General features: G+C 42.6%; 1 protein-coding gene across 1 annotated transcript; it reads left to right on the forward strand.

The window, feature by feature from the left end:
• The first annotated feature begins 1115 nt into the window (after nt 1–1115).
• Nucleotides 1116–17907, forward strand: ulk3 (unc-51 like kinase 3). Its single transcript, XM_063004400.1, has 17 exons — nt 1116–1193; nt 2777–2905; nt 4986–5126; nt 6296–6416; nt 7354–7449; nt 8032–8175; nt 9584–9666; nt 10044–10199; nt 10520–10625; nt 11483–11523; nt 12480–12582; nt 13404–13468; nt 13585–13663; nt 14306–14346; nt 15150–15197; nt 15329–15392; nt 16241–17907. Exons 2-17 carry the CDS (start codon nt 2807–2809, stop codon nt 16255–16257), a joined length of 1404 nt encoding a protein of 467 aa, XP_062860470.1. The 5' UTR covers nt 1116–1193; nt 2777–2806; the 3' UTR covers nt 16258–17907.
• The last annotated feature ends 1046 nt before the right edge of the window (nt 17908–18953 follow it).

Consider the following 18953-nt stretch of genomic DNA (forward strand, 5'->3'; position numbering starts at 1 on the left):
TACTGACTGTAGTCCATCTGTTTCTCTGCATGCTTTGTTAGCCCCCTTTCACCCTGTTCTTCGATGGTCAGGACCCCCACAGGACCACCACAGAGCAGGTATTATTTAGGTGGTGGATCATTCTCAGCACTGCAGTGACACTGACATGGTGGTGGTGTGTTAGTGTGTGTTGTGCTGGTATGAGTGGATCAGACAGCAGCGCTGCTGGAGTTTTTAAACACCTCACTGTCACTTCTGGACTGAGAATAGTCCACCAACCTAAAATATCCAGCCAACAGCGCCCCGTGGGCAGCGTCCTGTGACCACTGATGAAGGTCTAGAAGATGACCGACTCAAACAGCTGCAATAGATGAGCGATCGTCTCTGACTTTACATCTACAAGGTGGACCAACTAGGTAGGAGCGTCTAATAGAGTGGACAGTGAGTGGACGCTGCTGTGTCTGATCCACTCATACCAGCACAACACACACTAACACACCACCACCATGTCAGTGTCACTGCAGTGCTGAGAATGATCCACCACCTAAATAATACCTGCTCTGTGGTGGTCCTGTGGGGGTCCTGACCATGGAAGGACAAGGTGAGAGCAGGCTAAAAAGGTATGCAGAGAAACAGATGGACTACAGTCAGTAATTGTAGAAATACAAAGTGCTTCTATATGGTAAGTGGAGCAGATAAAAAGGACAGTGAGTGTAGAAACAAGGAGGTGGTCATAATGTTAACATTTTTAGCACTTTTTATAGAGGGATGGTGGGGTCTAATATGATATCTTGGGATATAATGGGATCCCAAAATCCCAGAGGCTTTGTAGGGTAAAGGAGCAGCATGTGATTTGGGACACAGCCATACTTTTTATTTTTATTTTTTTTGTGGCGACATCTGGCGGACATTTGCGGTATTTCAGTGCTCGTCATTGAAAACAAACATACAAAACATGTTCCTAGTTTTTATTAACTTATATTAGTTTTTTTTAATTATAATTAAGTATTTTTGGTATAATCAATTGTTGGTACATTTGTTTTATACAATTGTGTACAAATACTGCTTTTTAATGACTGTATGAGATCTTTCCTGTAGAGGGCAGTAGTGGGTTCAGATCTCCGTCACTTTCAGCTGACAGTAAACATGGAGGCGGTGAAAACATTATACTGTAGTGAATAAACACAGGCTGGATAATTCACACTTTTAACCAGGTAAGTGCCTAAATGCATGACACGTGATTTATTTAGCAAATAAAACAAACTAAAGTGTTTATAAAGTCTCGGTTTGTGACTGGGTGATTTATAGATGGAGTTCCTGCTGGGTGAGTTGCAGGTGGAACTTCAGGATCAAACTTAATACAATAAAATACAGATTCAGTCCAAATATGTGACCTGTCTGTTTAATAACTGTAACAGGGTGTGTTTACTGTACACTGTACATTACACTGGATCAGTCATAACATTAAAACCACCTCCTTGTTTCTACACTCACTGTTATCAGCTCCACTTACCATATAGAAGCACTTTGTAGTTCTACAATTACTAACTGTAGTCCATCTGTTTCTCTGCATGCTTTGTTAGCCCCCTTACATGCTGTTCTTCAATGGTCAGGACCCCCACAGGACCCCCACAGAGCATGTATTATTTAGGTGGTGGATCATTCTCAGCACTGCAGTGACACTGACATGGTGGTGGTGTGTTAGTGTGTGTTGTGCTGGAGTTTTTAAATACCATGTCCACTCACTGTCCACTCCTACCTAGTTGGTCCATCTTGTAGATGTGAAGTCAGAGACGATCGCTCATCTATTGCTGCTGTTTGAGTCGGTCATCTTCTAGACCTTCATCAGTGGTCGCAGGACGCTGCCCACGGGGCGCTGTTGGCTGGATATTTTTGGTTGGTGGACTATTCTCAGTCCAGCAGTGACAGTGAGGTGTTTAAAAACTCCTGTGGGGGTCCTCTGAGGGTCCTGACCATTGAAGAACAGCATGAAAGGGGGCTAACAACCCCCCCCCCCCAACAAACGTTTACATTCACTTGTAAGGAGTTTCAGAGTTACAGTGTTTTTGTAACTGTTCTTCTGACTTTTTACAGTGAAAAAGCTCTAAAAAGTCTATAATACTTTGTACAGATATCAAAATGTAGGATGTAGATATCTTAGCAGGTCTAATTGACTTCAACTCTAAACCTAATGAATAAATTAATCTGTAACTACAGGGTACAGAGGTTAATACACATCTGTGTGTTACTTTCTGTTTCTGTTTTACTGTTTCAGTTCAGTATAAAAAAAAAGCTCACAAAAACAAGCTTGACTTAACAAACACAAGGTTCAAACCTGCTTAACTGGCATGAGATTTCTGTGCCTGCATTTAACTCCACAACCACATCAGTTACTGTAATCATGTCAAAATTGGATGAAGATTGATTGATTGATTGATTGATTACTTTATTGATCCCCAAAGGAAAAATGCAGTGTTACAGCAGCAATTAACAATTATCACAAGCATCACACAATGACATGTCAGTGTAGTACAGGAAAAAATAAAGTAATGTAATGCAAAAATAAGATATAAAAAATATAATAATATAAATATATAAGAATATAAAACATCTAACACAGAACAAAAACTAAACATAAGCCTAAAAGGTGCAGTTATAGACATTATGTGTGCAATTATAAATGTTTTATAATTAGTATATAGCCTACTGCAATCACACTATTGTTATTATAAACTGAGCTCTGATATCTGCGTGTGGTGAGTGTGTACAGATCGTAATTTAATCTAATCTCTTTTAGAAAGTCTTTGATGTCAGGTGTTGGGGTAACATGGCCTCGAGCTTTGCCCCGCCGAGGCTCGCGGACTTCCTTCTCACGGAGAGACTTGGCAGTGGTACCTACGCAACGGTTTACAAAGCTTACCGGAAGGTGGGTTTGTTCTCTCCTCTTATGCAATCAGGAAGCCTGTAAGGTACAGACAGATTTGCTTGTGCCAGCTGTTTTCCATTCCTGCCACTTTAATGCCACCTGCACACGCATACTGATTATGAGGAGGCAGAGTGAGTAATCACATTTTTATGTTCAAAACAAAGAACAGCAAAATACTTTGGTTGTTCGGGATGTGGGTTTATAAGTTTATAATTTTGTTATTACATCGATTTTAGAAATGTTGGGACAGTATGTAAAAGGCTAATGAAAACTGTATGAAATAATATATTTCATGTTTTGTCCTCATAATGAAATTGATTCTAGCAAAAACATTCCAAATAATTTGGCACTGGGACATTTTAGGACTAGGAACGATTAATATTTAAAAGCATCCTAAATGTAAAAAAAACTGCCTAATAATGCCTGCGAGAGGTTCCTTTCAGCTGCTCCCTTCATGCGTCACCACAGCAGATCATTCATGTGCATGTTTGATTTGAGACAGTTTTTATGTCAGATCCCCTTCCTGATGCAACCCTTCTGTTTATTCGGGCTTGGGATCAGCACTGAGAGCGCACTGATGTGTGTCTCCTCAATGGCTAGGTTCACGTGATGCCATGTGTCTTCTGGTTTTGTGAGCCCCGCCCGGGAACAGCAGCACCCGAGTTCCGGCAGCATGGCTTTTATTATCATGACCCACAACTTTACTGCTTAATGGTGTCTAATCAGCAAATAATCCAGCAGTTTAAGGACATATCGTCCGTAGCAAGAGACTGCAAGGATTTGAGCTATTTCACTCCTACAGTTCATAATATCATTAAAAGATTTTGTGCACACAATGCAAGCCACTACTGAATAGTGATGAGTTTTGTCACAGTACAGGAGTGCATGAGTGCACTCGTCAAGGGGAACTTGCACATCTGCAGTCCAATGTGTCTCCCATTGAAAACGTGCTGCACATAATATAATAAAGGGCTAGATACACTGAGCAGGCATAACATTATGAGCACTGAATAACACTGATTATCTCTTCATCACGGCACCTGTTAGTAGGGGGGATGTATTATATTGGTCAGCATGTGAACATTTTATCCTCAAAGTTGATGTTAGAAGCAGGAAAAATGGGCGAGCGTGAGGATCGGAGCGAGTTTGACGAGGGCCAAATTGTGATGGCTAGACGACTGGGTCAGAGCATCTCCAAAACTGCAGCTCTTGTGGGATGTTCCCGGTCTGCAGCGGTCAGTATCTATCAAAAGTGGTCCAAGGAAGGAACAGTGGTAAACCGGCGACAGGGTCATGGGCGGCCATGGCTCATTGATGCACGTGGGGAGTGAAGGCTGGCCCGTGTGGTCCGATCCAACAGACGAGCTACTGTAGCTCAAACTGCTGAAGAAGTTAATGCTGCATAGAAGAAGTGGGGCTGCATAGCCGCAGACGAGTCAGGGTGCCCATGCTGACCCCTGTCCACTGCCGAAATTGCCAACAATGCGCATGTGAGCATCGGAACTGGACCACGGAGCAATGGAAGAAGGTGGACTGGTCTGATGAATCACGTGGATGGCCGGGTGCGTGTGTGTCGCTTACCTGGGGAACACATGGCACCACGATGCACTGGTGGCAGTGTGATGCTTTGGGCGACGTTCTGCTGGGAAACCTCGGGTCCTACCATCCATGTGAATGTTATTTTGACACGTACCACCTACCTAAGCCTTGCTGCAGGCATTCCCTGATGGCTGTGGCCTCTTTCAGCAGGATAATGCGCCCTGCCACAAAGCAAAAATGGTTCAGGAATGATTTAAGGAACAACTATTTTCATAAACATTTATAAGGTGAAACATGAAATATTGTGTTTTGTATTGTTTTTAATTCATATTTTTATTGGCATTTAAGATACCGTCCTAACATTTCTGACGTTGAGGCTTGTAACATATCCATTATCTGTAACGTTCTTATTGAATCTGAAGGTGAGTGTGTGAGAAAGACGACCACCGCATTTAGCCAGTAGTGCACTGGGTGTTCCCATTTTGATGTAATGGTCCTGGGTGAGTGTCTGGGTAATTATTTTTATTTTGTATTGTTTTAGACTGATTCCAGGGAGGCGGTGGCAGTGAAGGTGGTCAGTAAGAAGAGTCTGAACAAGGCGTCGATGGAAAACCTTCTGACTGAGATCGAGATTCTGAAAACGATCCGTCATCCACATATTGTTCAGCTAAAAGACTTTCAGGTAAAAGGGGAGGATTTGGACAGTCAATTAATTCGTTGTCAGCTCCACTTACCATATAGAAGCACTTTGAAGTTCTACAATTACTGACTGTAGTCCATCTGTTTCTCTGCATGCTTTGTTAGCCCCTTTTCACCCTGTTCTTCAATGGTCAGGACCCCCACAGGACCACCAGAGAGCAGGTATTATTTAGGTGGTGGATCATTCTCAGCACTGCAGTGACACTGACATGGTGGTGGTGTGTTCGTGTGTGTTGTGCTGGTATGAGTGGATCAGACACAGCAGCGCTGATGTAGTTTTTAAATACCGTGTCCACTCACTGTCCACTCTATTAGACACTCCTACCTAGTTGGTCCACCTTGTAGATGTAAAGTCAGAGACGATCGCTCAACTATTGCAGCTGTTTGAGTCGGTCATTTTCTAGACCTTCATCAGTGGTCACAGGACGCTGCCCACGGGGCGCTGTTGGCTGGATATTTTTGGTTGGTGGACTATTCTCAGTCCAGCAGTGCTGCTGTGTCTGATCCACTCATACCAGCACAACACACACTAACACACCACCACCATGTCAGTGTCACTGCAGTGCTGAGAATGATCCACCACCTAAATAATACCTGCTCTGTGGTGGTCCTGTGGAGGTCCTGACCATTGAACAACAGGGTAAAAGCAGGTAAAAAAAAAAAGTATGTAGAGAAACAGATGGACTACAGTCAGTAATTGTAGAACTACAAAGTGCTTCTATATGGTAAGTGGAGCTGATAAAATGGACAGTGAGTGTAGAAACAAGGAGGTGGTTTTAATGTTATGGCTGATCAGTGTAAATATACACATAAACAATGGTTGAAAACCGCAGTGAGGTAGCAGTGGCGTTATTGCACATGCTCTGAGTAGCTTAAGACGATATTGCATATTGCACACTTTAGACACAATAGTGCAGTCATAATAAATATAAATATGGACAGAGTAGAGTGTAGCAGTGTGCTGAGTCCAGTTACCAGTGTTGTGTTGTCCAGATGATGTCCAGGGTGAGATTGGTCTTTCAGTATGTTGGCTGCCCTGCTGAGGCAGCGGGAGCTGAACAGGTCCTCCAGGCTGGCCAGTGGGCAGCCGATGATCTTCTGTTGTTGGATGTTAAATAACATTTTTCCTTAAACCACTTGTTTGTATTACAGTGGGACAGTGAGAACATCTACCTCATTCTGGAGTGGTGCTCTGGTGGAGATCTGTCACGTTTTATCCGTAGCCGGAGGATCTTACCTGAGAGAGTGGCACGCCGCTGCTTGCAGCAGATAGGTACATTTTTTTTTTTTTTTGGACTAGAGTGTCATTTTAATGAAAGCTCGGTCACCACATTCTCAAGAGTGATCAATCAGTGGGTTAAAATCACTTGAATAGAATGATACTGTATGGGTTATGTGTTCGAGTGATGCGGGATCCATGACAGTAAGATTTTTTTTTTAAAGAACAGCATGTGGGATATTCCACTAGCACACCAGTGCCGAGATTCTGAACTCCTTGGTTTGAATCTCGGTGTTTCCACGGTCGGCTGGGTGCCATCTAGCTGGCATAATTGGCAGTGCCTGCTATGTGATCCAAAACCTTGCATACACTTAGTCCGAGTGATGCGGGATCCATGAAAGTAAGATTTTTCTTAAAGAACAGCATATGTGGCATCCAGGGGGTGCAGCTGGATATTCCACTAGCACACCAGCGACGACATTCTGAACTCCTCGGTTTAAAACTCGGCATTGCCACCCGTCGGCTGGGCGCCATCTAGCGGGCATAACTGGCAGTGCTTTTAGCAGACACGTTTCTGCTAGGGCGGGACGACCGGACTATGTTGGCGGGGTCTTTAAATGCTGTGTAAGGACCCTGAGTAGCAGACAGAGAATCGCCTGTGCAGAGTGCATGGGTGAAAAAGGGTTCCACTAAGGGCTGAGCATGGGTCGGAGGTGGCGTGAGCAGCAATATACCCACCTCGACTGCCAAACTGACTACAATAAATTAGGAGAAAATGCATAAATAATATAGAAAAGAGAACAGCATGTGTAGGGTGAAACATAGATGAGGTGTACTGTTGTTTTGGGGTTGCTTTGTTGGATATGGCGCTAAAAGTCTTTATATTTACGCAGAACAGTTAAATCAGAAGATGCTACAGACATTTTATAGAAAGAAAAGTAAGTTAAGTTTGTTGTGTAATCTAGTATGTGTGGTTTCTGTGTAAATCCAGCCTGTGCTCTGAAGTTCCTTCATGAGAGAAACATCTCCCACCTCGACCTGAAACCCCAAAACATCCTGCTGAGTGGCAACGTCCTCAAACTAGCAGGTAAAGCTTACTGAACACTACACTATGTTTTAGACCTGAAACTGGGAATTATTCACTGAGACAATTATGACCTCTGCTGGCTGATTGATGGTGCCTGTACAGAGTTGGGGAATAATTGCTGATCAGGGTGTGGCTCTCCGTACACAAAGCTGATCCGAATATGAACTCACCTCGGGCAAATGAAAAGATTCAGCAAAAAAATTGTTCTTGGCACCATCTTTGTTACTTATAGCCAATGTCTGATACACCGACCAGACATAACATTATGACCACTGACAGGTGAAGTGAATAACACTGATTATTTCTTCATCACGGAACCTGTTAAAATGTTCACTGCAAGTGAACATTTTATCCTCAAAATCGAGCGTGAGGATCTAAACGAGTGTGACGAGGGCCAAATTGTGGCGGCTAGATGACTGGGTCAGAGCATCTCCAAAACTGCAGCTCTTGTGGGGTGTTCCCGGTCTGCAGTGGTCAGAATCTATCAAAAGTGGTCCAAAAAAGGAACTGATTAAAGTAGGTAATCAGTAAATCTGAAGACCATGACAGAAGTATACACGTGTTTAATCTGTGTGTGTGCAGATTTCGGCTTTGCTCAGTACATGTCTCCGTGGGACGAGCAGAGCTCTCTTAGAGGATCTCCTCTCTACATGGCTCCGGAGATTGTGTGCAGGCGACAGTACGACGCCCGGGTCGACCTCTGGTCTGTCGGGGTCATCTTGTATGGTGAGAGCCTTAGTCATGCTTCCTGGTCACTTAGTCATTCACACTACACGACTGGATCTCTTGTAATCGGGAGTCTTTCAAATCAGTGTGGCTTTCACACTACTCGACTGATCGGCGATAGGGGGTTTCTCACTACACCGTCTATCACCAACTGGAATCAAAGAGCTTCTCTGGTCTCCCAAACTACGTTCTGTCACGAAAACACACACGAGAAGTGACGAGAGGTTTAATGACACCACGTCCAAAAATGCACGTCAACAAGTAGCGAGCGATCAAAGTTGTTTGTGCGCCGATGTGCAGCGTAAAATCAAAGAGAAAAATTAATGAATCTGAGTGGATTTGGCAACGCGACCAGCAAAGATTGTTTTGTTCTATAGCGAGTTGGAGGTTAATAAATATTTTTTGTAATGCAGTGTTGGTGTGATGGTTCGGCGTGGACGGTTAATTCATAAATACTGTAAAGCTTGTGTGTGTGCCGATGTATTCTGATAGAAACTATACCATCCCCCTCACCGCACTCATTGCCGACTAATACAAATATTCAATATGCTAGATATCTCTCCTCAGCCGCTCGGATCGAGTCGTTAAGTAGTTCACACACAGCGATCGAGAGCCGAGTTTAGATCGTCAAGCGAACACCAAGTCGCTCCCGAGCCGGCAAATCTAGCGGTGAGCGAAAATCAGGGCAAAAATCGTGTAGTGTAAACTAGGCATTACTGTATTTAGACTGGAATTACTGGAAGAATTAACAGAAGGCAAAACCAATCACAGAGACCAGTCTACTCACTACAGCTTCTGGAGAAAACAGAGACATGCAAAAACACAAAATTCTGACAGAATTTTCACTCAGGGTCTCTGCACTTCATGTAGTAATTAATTATTGAACTTATGTCAATTGCGATGACTCCACCAGAGGCGCTTTTCACTATAAGTGTTAAACAAGAGGGTTTACATGATTAACTCCAACACTTGTAGTTTTTTTTACTGCCTTTTTATCAAACAGAACTCAAATGTCAGGTGTATTCTGTTTGACTGAACAGTTTAGAAAGACAGTCACATTTTAAATGCTGTTTTGGTCTTGTGATGTGATGTATATGATTATGTGACCGTTCTACGATACTGTCACATTATGCTTTTTACCCTCTTTAATAAGCCTAAAGCTAGCTTAACACACAACTCTGTCATGTCTTTATTTAGATTCATTGCAGTTAGCTTGTTGGTTAACGGTTAACCATAGACTAATGAAGTTCTTTTAGTGGTTAATTTCCATATTTTTAAAGCATGTTTTTAATAATTACTTGCTAAATTTGACCAGTTAACCTCTATTGAGTAGGAAATAATGCATGAATGTTGAAATCTGATGTCTCTTATGGGATCATATCTTTCTAATTTGTGTGTTTTACCTCAGAGGCGTTGTTTGGCCGTGCACCGTTTGCTTCCCGATCATACAGTGAACTGGAGGAGAAAATCCGCAGTGATAAACCCATAGAGGTGAGATAAACAAATCTTCTCTGGAACTTCAGCAGAATTTTCCCCCTTTATCTGCCAATCTAGTCATTTCCAATATATCGTGCATAGAGGCATGCTAAGATCAAAATGGCATTTCCTGAACTACTGATGTTGCTTGGATGCAGATGAGAACTCGGTGTTAAGTGTAGCAAATGGAGGCAGATCATTTTAAGTGCTTTATTCTTCAGCACCTTTTCTCCAGTGGTTTTTGTTTGTTTTAATGCACATTTTAACAATAAGTGTGTCTGAAACAACAGTAGACATTAACTGTCTACATACAATTGGCCATGTGGTGTTTGTTTTTTGTGGTAGAAGTAGTGTTTCATACATGCATGTGTATGTTCGGGTGTGATATTTAGCTGCCAGTCGGTGCCAGAGTGTCCAGAGACTGCCGGGATTTGTTACTCAGGCTGTTGGAGAGAGATCCAGACTCACGGATCACGTTCGATGAGTTCTTCCTGCACCCGTTTGTGGATCTGGAACACATGCCCAGTGCTGAAAGCCTAACCAAAGCGGTAAGTGTGTGTTTAAATGGGTGTGTATTGTAACGTGTTGGCTATTTATACACTCTTCAGTTTTAGAAGAGTTAGGACGTTGACACGACCATCAACCAACCAGCAGGAGCATGGCTGCATAATCAACACAGTGACCCTCAGTTAGACTTGCTTGCTTGCAGTCCTGTTTAGTTTTGATAATGTATGGCTTATTAGAAAGTGCAAAAAACGTACAACAAATCCCTGCACAGTTGCACAACTGCTGTAGTGACCCCTAAATATATCGACAGGTTAGTGCAGCAGGTCAGCACTACATTCGTTTTTCTATTTCTCTATTTTAGAAGGAGCTGGTGCTGCGGGCGGTGCAGAAGGATCAGGACGGGGAGAAAGCTGCAGCTCTGTCTCTCTACTGCTGCGCTCTGGAACACTTTGTGCCAGCTATTCACTGTAAGCACCACACACATGTATTGTAAGGATACAGCATTTATAATCCAGACCCTGCCAGTTGGAGCCCCACCTAAACTTGCCGTTACCATTGCTTTGTGACCTGGTGGAAATAGTCCACCATGACTTAGCATTTTAGCTTCACCTTACTTTAGATTAACTCAGGTTCAGGTAATATGTCTTGCCTGTTCTGGTGACTGGACATCAACATGCCAACACATAGTCCAAAACCTCCACTGGTGTTCAAGTAAATTGGCATCTGCTGACTACAAAAGCCAGCGCATGTGATTAGTTGTAGTTCTCATTTTTAATGCGTATGTTTCCACCACAACAATCGCTAACAGGTGTAATAAATCAATTACATGAAGGAAATTATATGCTTTTAACTTCACACCAACAGTTTAGGGAAGGCCCTTTTTCTGTACCAGCATGGCTTTACCCCTGTGTACAAAGCAAGCTCTATAAAGAAACTCCAGTGTCCTGCACAGAGCCCTGACCTCAGCCCTACTCAACAGCTTTGGAATGAACTGGAACATCAACTGAGGCTTTCGTGACCAACCCCAGTGCTCACTGGGGACTGAATGGGCACACATTCTCACAGACATACTTTAAAGTCTTCTGAGAAAATATCACATAAAGGTCGCTCTGTTTTAGTAGCATTTGTTTTTGGAATGGAATGTCCAACAAGCTTATGGTCAGGTGTCCAAATACTTTTGGTCATATAGTGTGTACATGTTGTGCACACTGCACCTTCAGACTGCTTGTGCCTGCACTGGGTGGAAAGATTTTCATGCTGTTGGGCTGATCGTGTGCATTTATTGTTATTTATCAGTTAAGTTGATCACAATTTCTTTTGTCAGATGAGCCAGACAGACAAAGAAAAGAAGCTCTGAGACTAAAGGTTGGTGCATTTTAAACACTTTCTGTATCACAAATGAACAGTCGGCTGTAGAATTATTGGTTATTCAAATACATCGATTAGGCATAACATTATGACCACCTCCTTGTTTCTACACTCACTGTCCATTTTATCAGCTCCTCTTACCATATAGCACTGCTGATAAAATAGACAGTGAGTGTAGAGACAATGAGGTGGTTTTAATGTTATGGCTGATCAGTGTATATAGAAATAATCATTTCTGTGCCTCATTAGTCTTGTACTTTTATGTACCAGTCATCTGTTTGGTGCAGCCTACAATGCTTGATGAGACTAGAAAACCACAAGCAAGGAATCTGGCTTGGAATCTTGGCCACACCCCTGTCAGACATAGCCAATAATGTTTGCATAGATGCCCGGCTGGCCGATAGCATCACTCAGATCTCGGATCTCAGCGATAATAAACTAGCATATTTTATCACTGCACCACCCAAGTGCTGTCCGTTTTTAATAAATAATGAAGGAAATTTTGCCTGTAACCTCATGTTTTTACCCCAGTAATTAAGAAAGTCATGGATAACATTTTATTTTAGTGGCTCTATTAACAAATGTTTTCAATTTTAGAGAACAAATTTACTTTTATTTTGCTAAAGTGTTATGATTTTTTTAAACTATTATATTGACGTTCAAAGCGACTTTTAAAAAAGTGCTTAATCAGTTAACTTGTCTGAAATTCCAAATCAGCTGAAAATTATTGGTGATTTTAATTAATAAATAATTTCTTAATTACATTTGTCCATTGCTTAGATTGAGCCATTTTTATCAAGGGTGCCAGTCATTCTCAAGCTAACTGCATGTGATTTTGTGTATTTGTTCCCATGATTCAATACCTTTACTAAATCCAAAAGAGTTTGATTTATGAAAAGGTGTTGAGATGAGTTGTGATTAGATTAACTGAGCGATCTGATGGTCTCTCTCAGGTGAACCAGTACGTGTCTCGAGCTGAAGAACTCAAAGCGCTGGTGGATTCAGACAACAGGATCAGCTTTGAGAAAGCCCAGTCGGCCAGGGATGTACTAAGGGGTACGTAAGATTTCCAAATAACAGTATGAAGTACACGATCAGGGGACGGTGGTAGCCTGGTGGGTACAGCTTTGGGCTATCATTTGAAAGGTTGTGGGTATGAATCCCTCTCTGCTCTAGGGACACCTGACCTTGTTGTCATTATATATATATATATATATGACACGTAAAGTCATTCTATTTATTCTATCCTTACCCACATTCACTAAACCAAAGCAAATCATTAGAGTTATTTATTTATTTATTAGGATTTTAACGTCATGTTTTACACACTTTGTTTACATTCATGACAGGAACGTTAGTTACTGGTTACACACGATTCATCAGTTCACAAGTTTAATATCAAACACAGTCATGGACAATTTAGTATCTCCAGTTCATCTCACTTGCACGTCTTTGGACTGTGGGAGGAAACCGGAGCTCCAGGAGGAAACCCACACAGACACGGGGAGAACATGCAAACTCCACACAGAAAGGACCCAGACCGCTTCACCTGGGAATCAAACACAGAACCTTCTTGCTGTGAGGCGACAGCACTACCCACTGAGCCACCGTGCCGTTCCAGATCATTAGAGTATTAGTATACGTGATCCACGTGAAACTGATGAACTGATTATTCAGTTCTGATAAAACAAACATATAAAACCTGAGTATTTTTGTTGGCATGTGGTCGTAAGTGGTGTGTACAAGTTGTATAAATAAGGTAGCGTTCTTTGAACTGTCCTGTTATATGGGGAGGATGAACTTGAGTGGACTAATAACAGAATGACTGGACACTTTATTAGGCATTTTCTCTTACATATCTTTGTTCTTTGTGATAGAAATGGCACGGGACCAGCCTCGCTTGCTCTCCGCACTGGATTTAGCCGCAACTGCTGTAGCCAAGGTGACTAGACTAGACTGAGATAATAATTCAAACATAATTTCAAGTTCCTTGTTCTTTCTGTTGGTGCATTGTGTTGCATTATGGGTACTGTAGTTCAGACATGATGTCTTGTACAGGAGCAAAGTGGGATGGAGGATTGTGAAACACTGGATTTGTATCAGCAGAGTCTGGGAGAGCTGCTGCTAGCACTGGCTGGTAAGTACGAGTCAATAAAGGAACTGCCATTTAGAATAATCCCCCCCCCCCCCTCTTTGTTTTTGGTTAAATTTTGGAATATTTGCCTGCTAGCACAACCTTTCTCAAACACAAATCAATCCATCTGTAAACTGGACAGCGGTGGACGGGTGGATTCTTCTACAGAGCACTACAGGTCTGCGCTACTGTCCATAGCTGCGTCCGAAATCACATACTTCCACACTGAACAGTACGCGAAAGCAGTAGGTGAGAGCTGGTAGTGTGTCAGAGCATGTAGTATTCATTAAACAGTACACGAAAAGTACCCGGATGACCTACTGAATGGGCAGCCATTTTTGAGTACGCAAACACTGCACACTACGGAACCGATAATCTATCCCATCATTCAACTGGAGCTGATAGATGGCGGAGAGTCGGGGTGGAGTGGAGGGGTAAATAAGTGGGTTGGTAGGAACAGTAAGTTACTGAACTTTAAGCACAGCAGCAAGTGGTAAAGCAACCATAGACCCAACCACCGCCCAACTCCATAGAAAATAATTGCACGCTAGTAGAGAAGATTCCAGCCATGTAAAAATGCTACTGAATCTAGACTGGTGTAGCAGGATGGAGAATTTATTCTGTTCTCTCTCTCTGTCTCTGCAGCCGAGCCTCAAGGTCGCAAGAGGGAACTGCTCCATAACGAGGTGGGTATAGACACTGCAGACTCTGTAGCCATATATCATCGTTCATGTATCTAAGCTTGTTAGCAGGCAGCATTACACTGATGAGCCAAAAGGTTAGGACCACCCCTTAAAAATGTACATGACAATGCTTATTTTGTAATAATTGTGTCCATACTAGTCAAAAACAGCAAGGGGTCTCACAGGCAGCCGTGGTATGTTCCCACCAACAGTGGTCCGAGGGGGGACGAGTCACCTCCAACATCCTGAACTGTTAAAACAAGGCAGGCTGGGTTTATAGATTCATTATGTTGATGCCAAATTCTGACCCGACCAGTTACATGTCGCATCAAAAATTTTAACCTGGTGCCGCTCAGGTGGCGCAGCGGTAAAATACGCTAGTTTCGAATCTCAGCTCTGCCATCCGGCTGGGCTGGGCGGCTATATGAACAACGATTGGCTGACCTGGTAACTGATGAAATTATGACCTCTGCTGTTTGGAAGCTAGGGTCAGAGTGCAGGGTCAGCCATTGTACGGCACCCCTGGAGCTGACAGGGGGTTAAGGCCCAACAGAGGCTGCATGAGAGCTGAAATTCGAACTCACAATCTTCTGATTGCTAGCCCAAAACTCTACCCACTACAGCTGTCCCAGATTAGAAGTTTCTGACAGACTCAGACCAACCACAATAATAATTGCTCGGGTTACATTTTCCTCCATCGTGACGTTTAATGTTAACATGAACTGAATCTTTTTGACCCATGTGTGTATGATTTTAGTTTAATAATACTGTGTGATCCCCCCCCCCCCTTTTTTTTAAATTCTCAGATTAAGAGTTTGATGTGTAGAGCAGAAAACCTTAAAGAACAGATCAAGGTAAAATCACTGTTAACCAAACTCAACCGAATGTTAAAGATTTCATAAGCATATTGAATAAATAATCTAATAAGATAAAACGCTTTGTTAAATGATCACTGATAAGGTTTTGTGTGTGTGTGTGTGTGTAGATTCAAGAAACTCAGACGGACGTTTCTGTCGATAAAGATCCTGTTGCTGAATCTGTGCGAACATGTAAGTGCAAAACACCACAAACGTAAAGCGGTAAATTGTTTTATTTATTTCAGTTTGTTTATTTCTATAAACGATGTACACCGACCAGACATAACATTATGAGCACTGACAGGTGAAGTGAATAACACTGATTATCTCTTCATCACGGCACCTGTTAGTGGGGGGGATATATTACACAGCAAGTGAACATTTCATCCTCAAAGTTGATGTTAGAAGCAGGAAAAATGGACGAGCGTGAGGATTTAAGCAAGTTTGACGAGAGCCAAATTGTGATGGCTAGACGACATCTCCATCTCCAAAACTGCAGCTCTTGTGGGGTGTTCCCGGTCTGCAGTGGTCAGTATGTATCAAAAGTGGTCCAAGGAAGGAACAGCGGTAAACCGGCGACAGGCTCGTTGATGCACGTGGGGAGTGAAGGCTGGCGCGTGTGGTCCGATCCAACAGACGAGCTACTGTAGCTCAGATTGCTGAAGAAATTAATGCTGGTTCTGATGGTGTCAGAATACACAGAGCATCTCAGTTTGTTGCATATGGGGCAGCAAAAGGGGGATCAACACAATATTAGAAAGGTGGTCATAATATAATGCCTGATCGGTGTATGTGCAGTTCCACGGGACCATGAAACGCATTAACAGGTTTCCCAAACATCCTAATGGGGAAAAAATACCTTCCAGAACTAACTGACGTCGAGTTTCAAGGTACCGCTGTATAAAATATAACTAGTGTTGATTTATTTATACAGAATCTCGATTAAGTGGTAGGTGAACATTGTGATGTGTACATTTATTACTAGCACATGACTCGGCAGTCCAGTCCCATAATGCTTTGCTCTTCTCTCTGTTTTTCAGCATGCTGTCTACAGTAATTTGATTTTCCCAGGAAGGTCATGTGACCCAATTGACGCATTAGGCCGCACTTTGGGTCTGAAGGAATCGGACTGGATCCTGGACTGATGAACGACTACAAGCGACTACTGAATCCTCACCATGTAGTCGTAGTGACAGCAGGCAGCTTGTGTGATACGTATACTGAACATAAACATTCATTCATGTATTTATTTTCACTGCTTCCTCCTGATCAGGGTCATGGTGGGTCCGGTTTCCCCGGAATCACTGAGCTTAATGCAGTAACACACTCGTTGCCTCGGCCATAACCGATAATTAGATAATTATTTCTGTATGTAGACGCCCGACCGGCCAACAGCATCACTGGGGCTTCGAACCCTGGGTCTTAGCTGTAGTGAGCTAGTGCAATTTACCACTGAGCCACCTGAGCAGCCTGTACATAAACAGCCAGTCCACTTCTTCATGGCAGTATTTGGCAATATTAGGAGAAAACCTGCAACACTCCTTGCAAAGTGATCAAACGTAAGGATCAAACCCAGAACCCTTCCAGAAACATTACTGTATTGCCCACAGCTGAACATGTCAATAGTTCTCAATAAAATTCTGGAACAAGACTGCAGGAATTCACTAATGAGAGCTGATTTACAGTCAGCATTTTATTCAGTTTATTTCAAAGCTTCTGAATGGGGTTTAGATAATGTCTCAGTTTGTGCATGAAGGAACTGGAAAGGGTATTCCCTAAACTCTTACAACAAAGGTGAAATGCTATAATGTTCTATTATGAAATATCATTTACATTTTCAGCATTTAACAGATGCTTTTATCCAAAGCGACTTACAGTTGTGACATTATACAGTCTGAGCAATTGAGGGTTAAGGGCCTTGCTTGAGGGCCCAACAGTGGCAAACTAGCAAAGGTGTGGCTTAACCCGGTAACCTTTTTAATTACTAGTCCAGTACCTTCACCGCTAGGCTACACCTGCCCACTGGATGTTGCACATTTTGGGCATTTGTTTTACAGGAAATAAGGCCTGACCCAGACCATCACAAACAGGATAGGACCAAAAATATGTGGACGTCTCAACACAAATCCATGGGCTTTGATATAGAGTTCATCCTAAATGTGTTTAAGGGCTGTGTGAAGGCCACTGAAGTTCCTCCACACCGCCACGTTAAAGAGCTCACTTTGTGCACAGGAACACGGACTATATCGCCCAATTGTTTTAATTTTAGACACCTTATAGTGAAGCGTGTGGCTAAAACACCTTTTAAGGTTAATCATTACGAAGGGTTTCCACGTACGTATGGCCATAGTGTTTATAATTCTCCCAGCATCCACCAAACCCAACCTCATCAGTCAGCACAGACTAATGATGAAAACAGTCTTTATTAACCGAAGCTTTATTGGCATGACAAATAAGGACATCACACCCCTACCCCTCTGTCAGCGCTGTGACACTCACCACAGCACATCCACATAACGAGCACTGGGTGGTGGTGAACATGACTCCAGAGACGTGTTGTTTTCTACAAATCTGCTGTTATTACATTTATTCTGTGCCACCACACATCAATCCCCCAAATCTTTTTCTCCTGACTGGTTTGACTTTGCTGAGATAATTTTGCTGGAATTATTTATTGTCTAAAATAAAATAAATAAAATAAATCTTACTGAATGTGTTGTTGCTGATTCAGTTAAATCCTGTGTGTTCTTCATCCTCCCTGGTGCTTTTCACCAGTGTTGTCTTTTCTAAATCCCTTATACTTTTCCTCTGCTGCCTGCCACAGACTAGCACCCACACCATTTGACCCTTAAGAAGTTGCTGACCACTTCTTTACACCAGCCCGTCTTCACTACCAGTGTCTGTGAAAAGGTCACTACTCCAGGGACAGTGAGCTAAAACCCTACAGAACAGATCACGGCACACACATCCTACATTTATGGCATTTAGCAGACGCTTTATCCAAAGTGACTTACAATTGTGACCATATACAATGCAAGCAAATAGGGGGTTAAGGGCCTTGCATAAGGGCCCATCAGTGACAACCTGGCAGTGGTGGGGCTTGAACCAGTGACTCTTTACAAGTCCAGTACTTTTACCACTGAGATATCATCACCCTAACACTAACTGGTTGTACCAACTGCAACTAAAAAGCATCTAACCAGGTCAGGCTCAAACCATGCTGGAGGGTTTTGTAATGTCTGTTAAAAAGTCCTGCCACATCTTATTAGGGTCAGTTTAAGTTCTACAGGTCACTACAAAACATTAATTTTGTTTGCTCTAAGCCATTTAAAGCTACAGGTATACCTGCTTTCAGACTGAGGATGATCAGCCATAACATTAAAACCACCTCGTTTCTACACAGTCCATTTTATCAGCTCCACTTACCATATAGAAGCACTTTGTAGTTCTACAATTACTGACTGTAATCCATCTGTTTTCTCTGCATGCTTTGTTAGCCCCCTTTCATACTGTTCTTCAATTGTCAGCGACAACAGCACCCCATGGGCAGCATCCTGTGACCACTGATGAAGGTCTAGAAGATGATCAACTCAAACAGCAGCAATAGATTAGCGATCGTCTCTGACTTTACATCTGCAAGGTGGATCAACTAGGTAGGAGTGTCTAATTGAGTGTTCAGTGAGTGGACATGGTATCTAAAAACTCCAGCAGCGCTGCTGTGTCTGATCCACTCATACCAGCACAACACACACT

This window comes from Trichomycterus rosablanca, chromosome 11, assembly GCF_030014385.1.
Source record: "Trichomycterus rosablanca isolate fTriRos1 chromosome 11, fTriRos1.hap1, whole genome shotgun sequence".
Taxonomy (NCBI): domain Eukaryota; kingdom Metazoa; phylum Chordata; class Actinopteri; order Siluriformes; family Trichomycteridae; genus Trichomycterus; species Trichomycterus rosablanca.

Coding starts and splice junctions, on each gene's coding strand:
- ulk3 (XM_063004400.1), top strand. CDS start 2,807: ATGGCCTCGAGCTTTGCCCCGCCGAGGCTCGCGGACTTCCTTCTCACG. Junction 13,469..13,584: donor CCGCAACTGCTGTAGCCAAG/GTGACTAGACTA, acceptor TGTCTTGTACAG/GAGCAAAGTGGGATGGAGGA. Junction 15,198..15,328: donor ACCTTAAAGAACAGATCAAG/GTAAAATCACTG, acceptor GTGTGTGTGTAG/ATTCAAGAAACTCAGACGGA.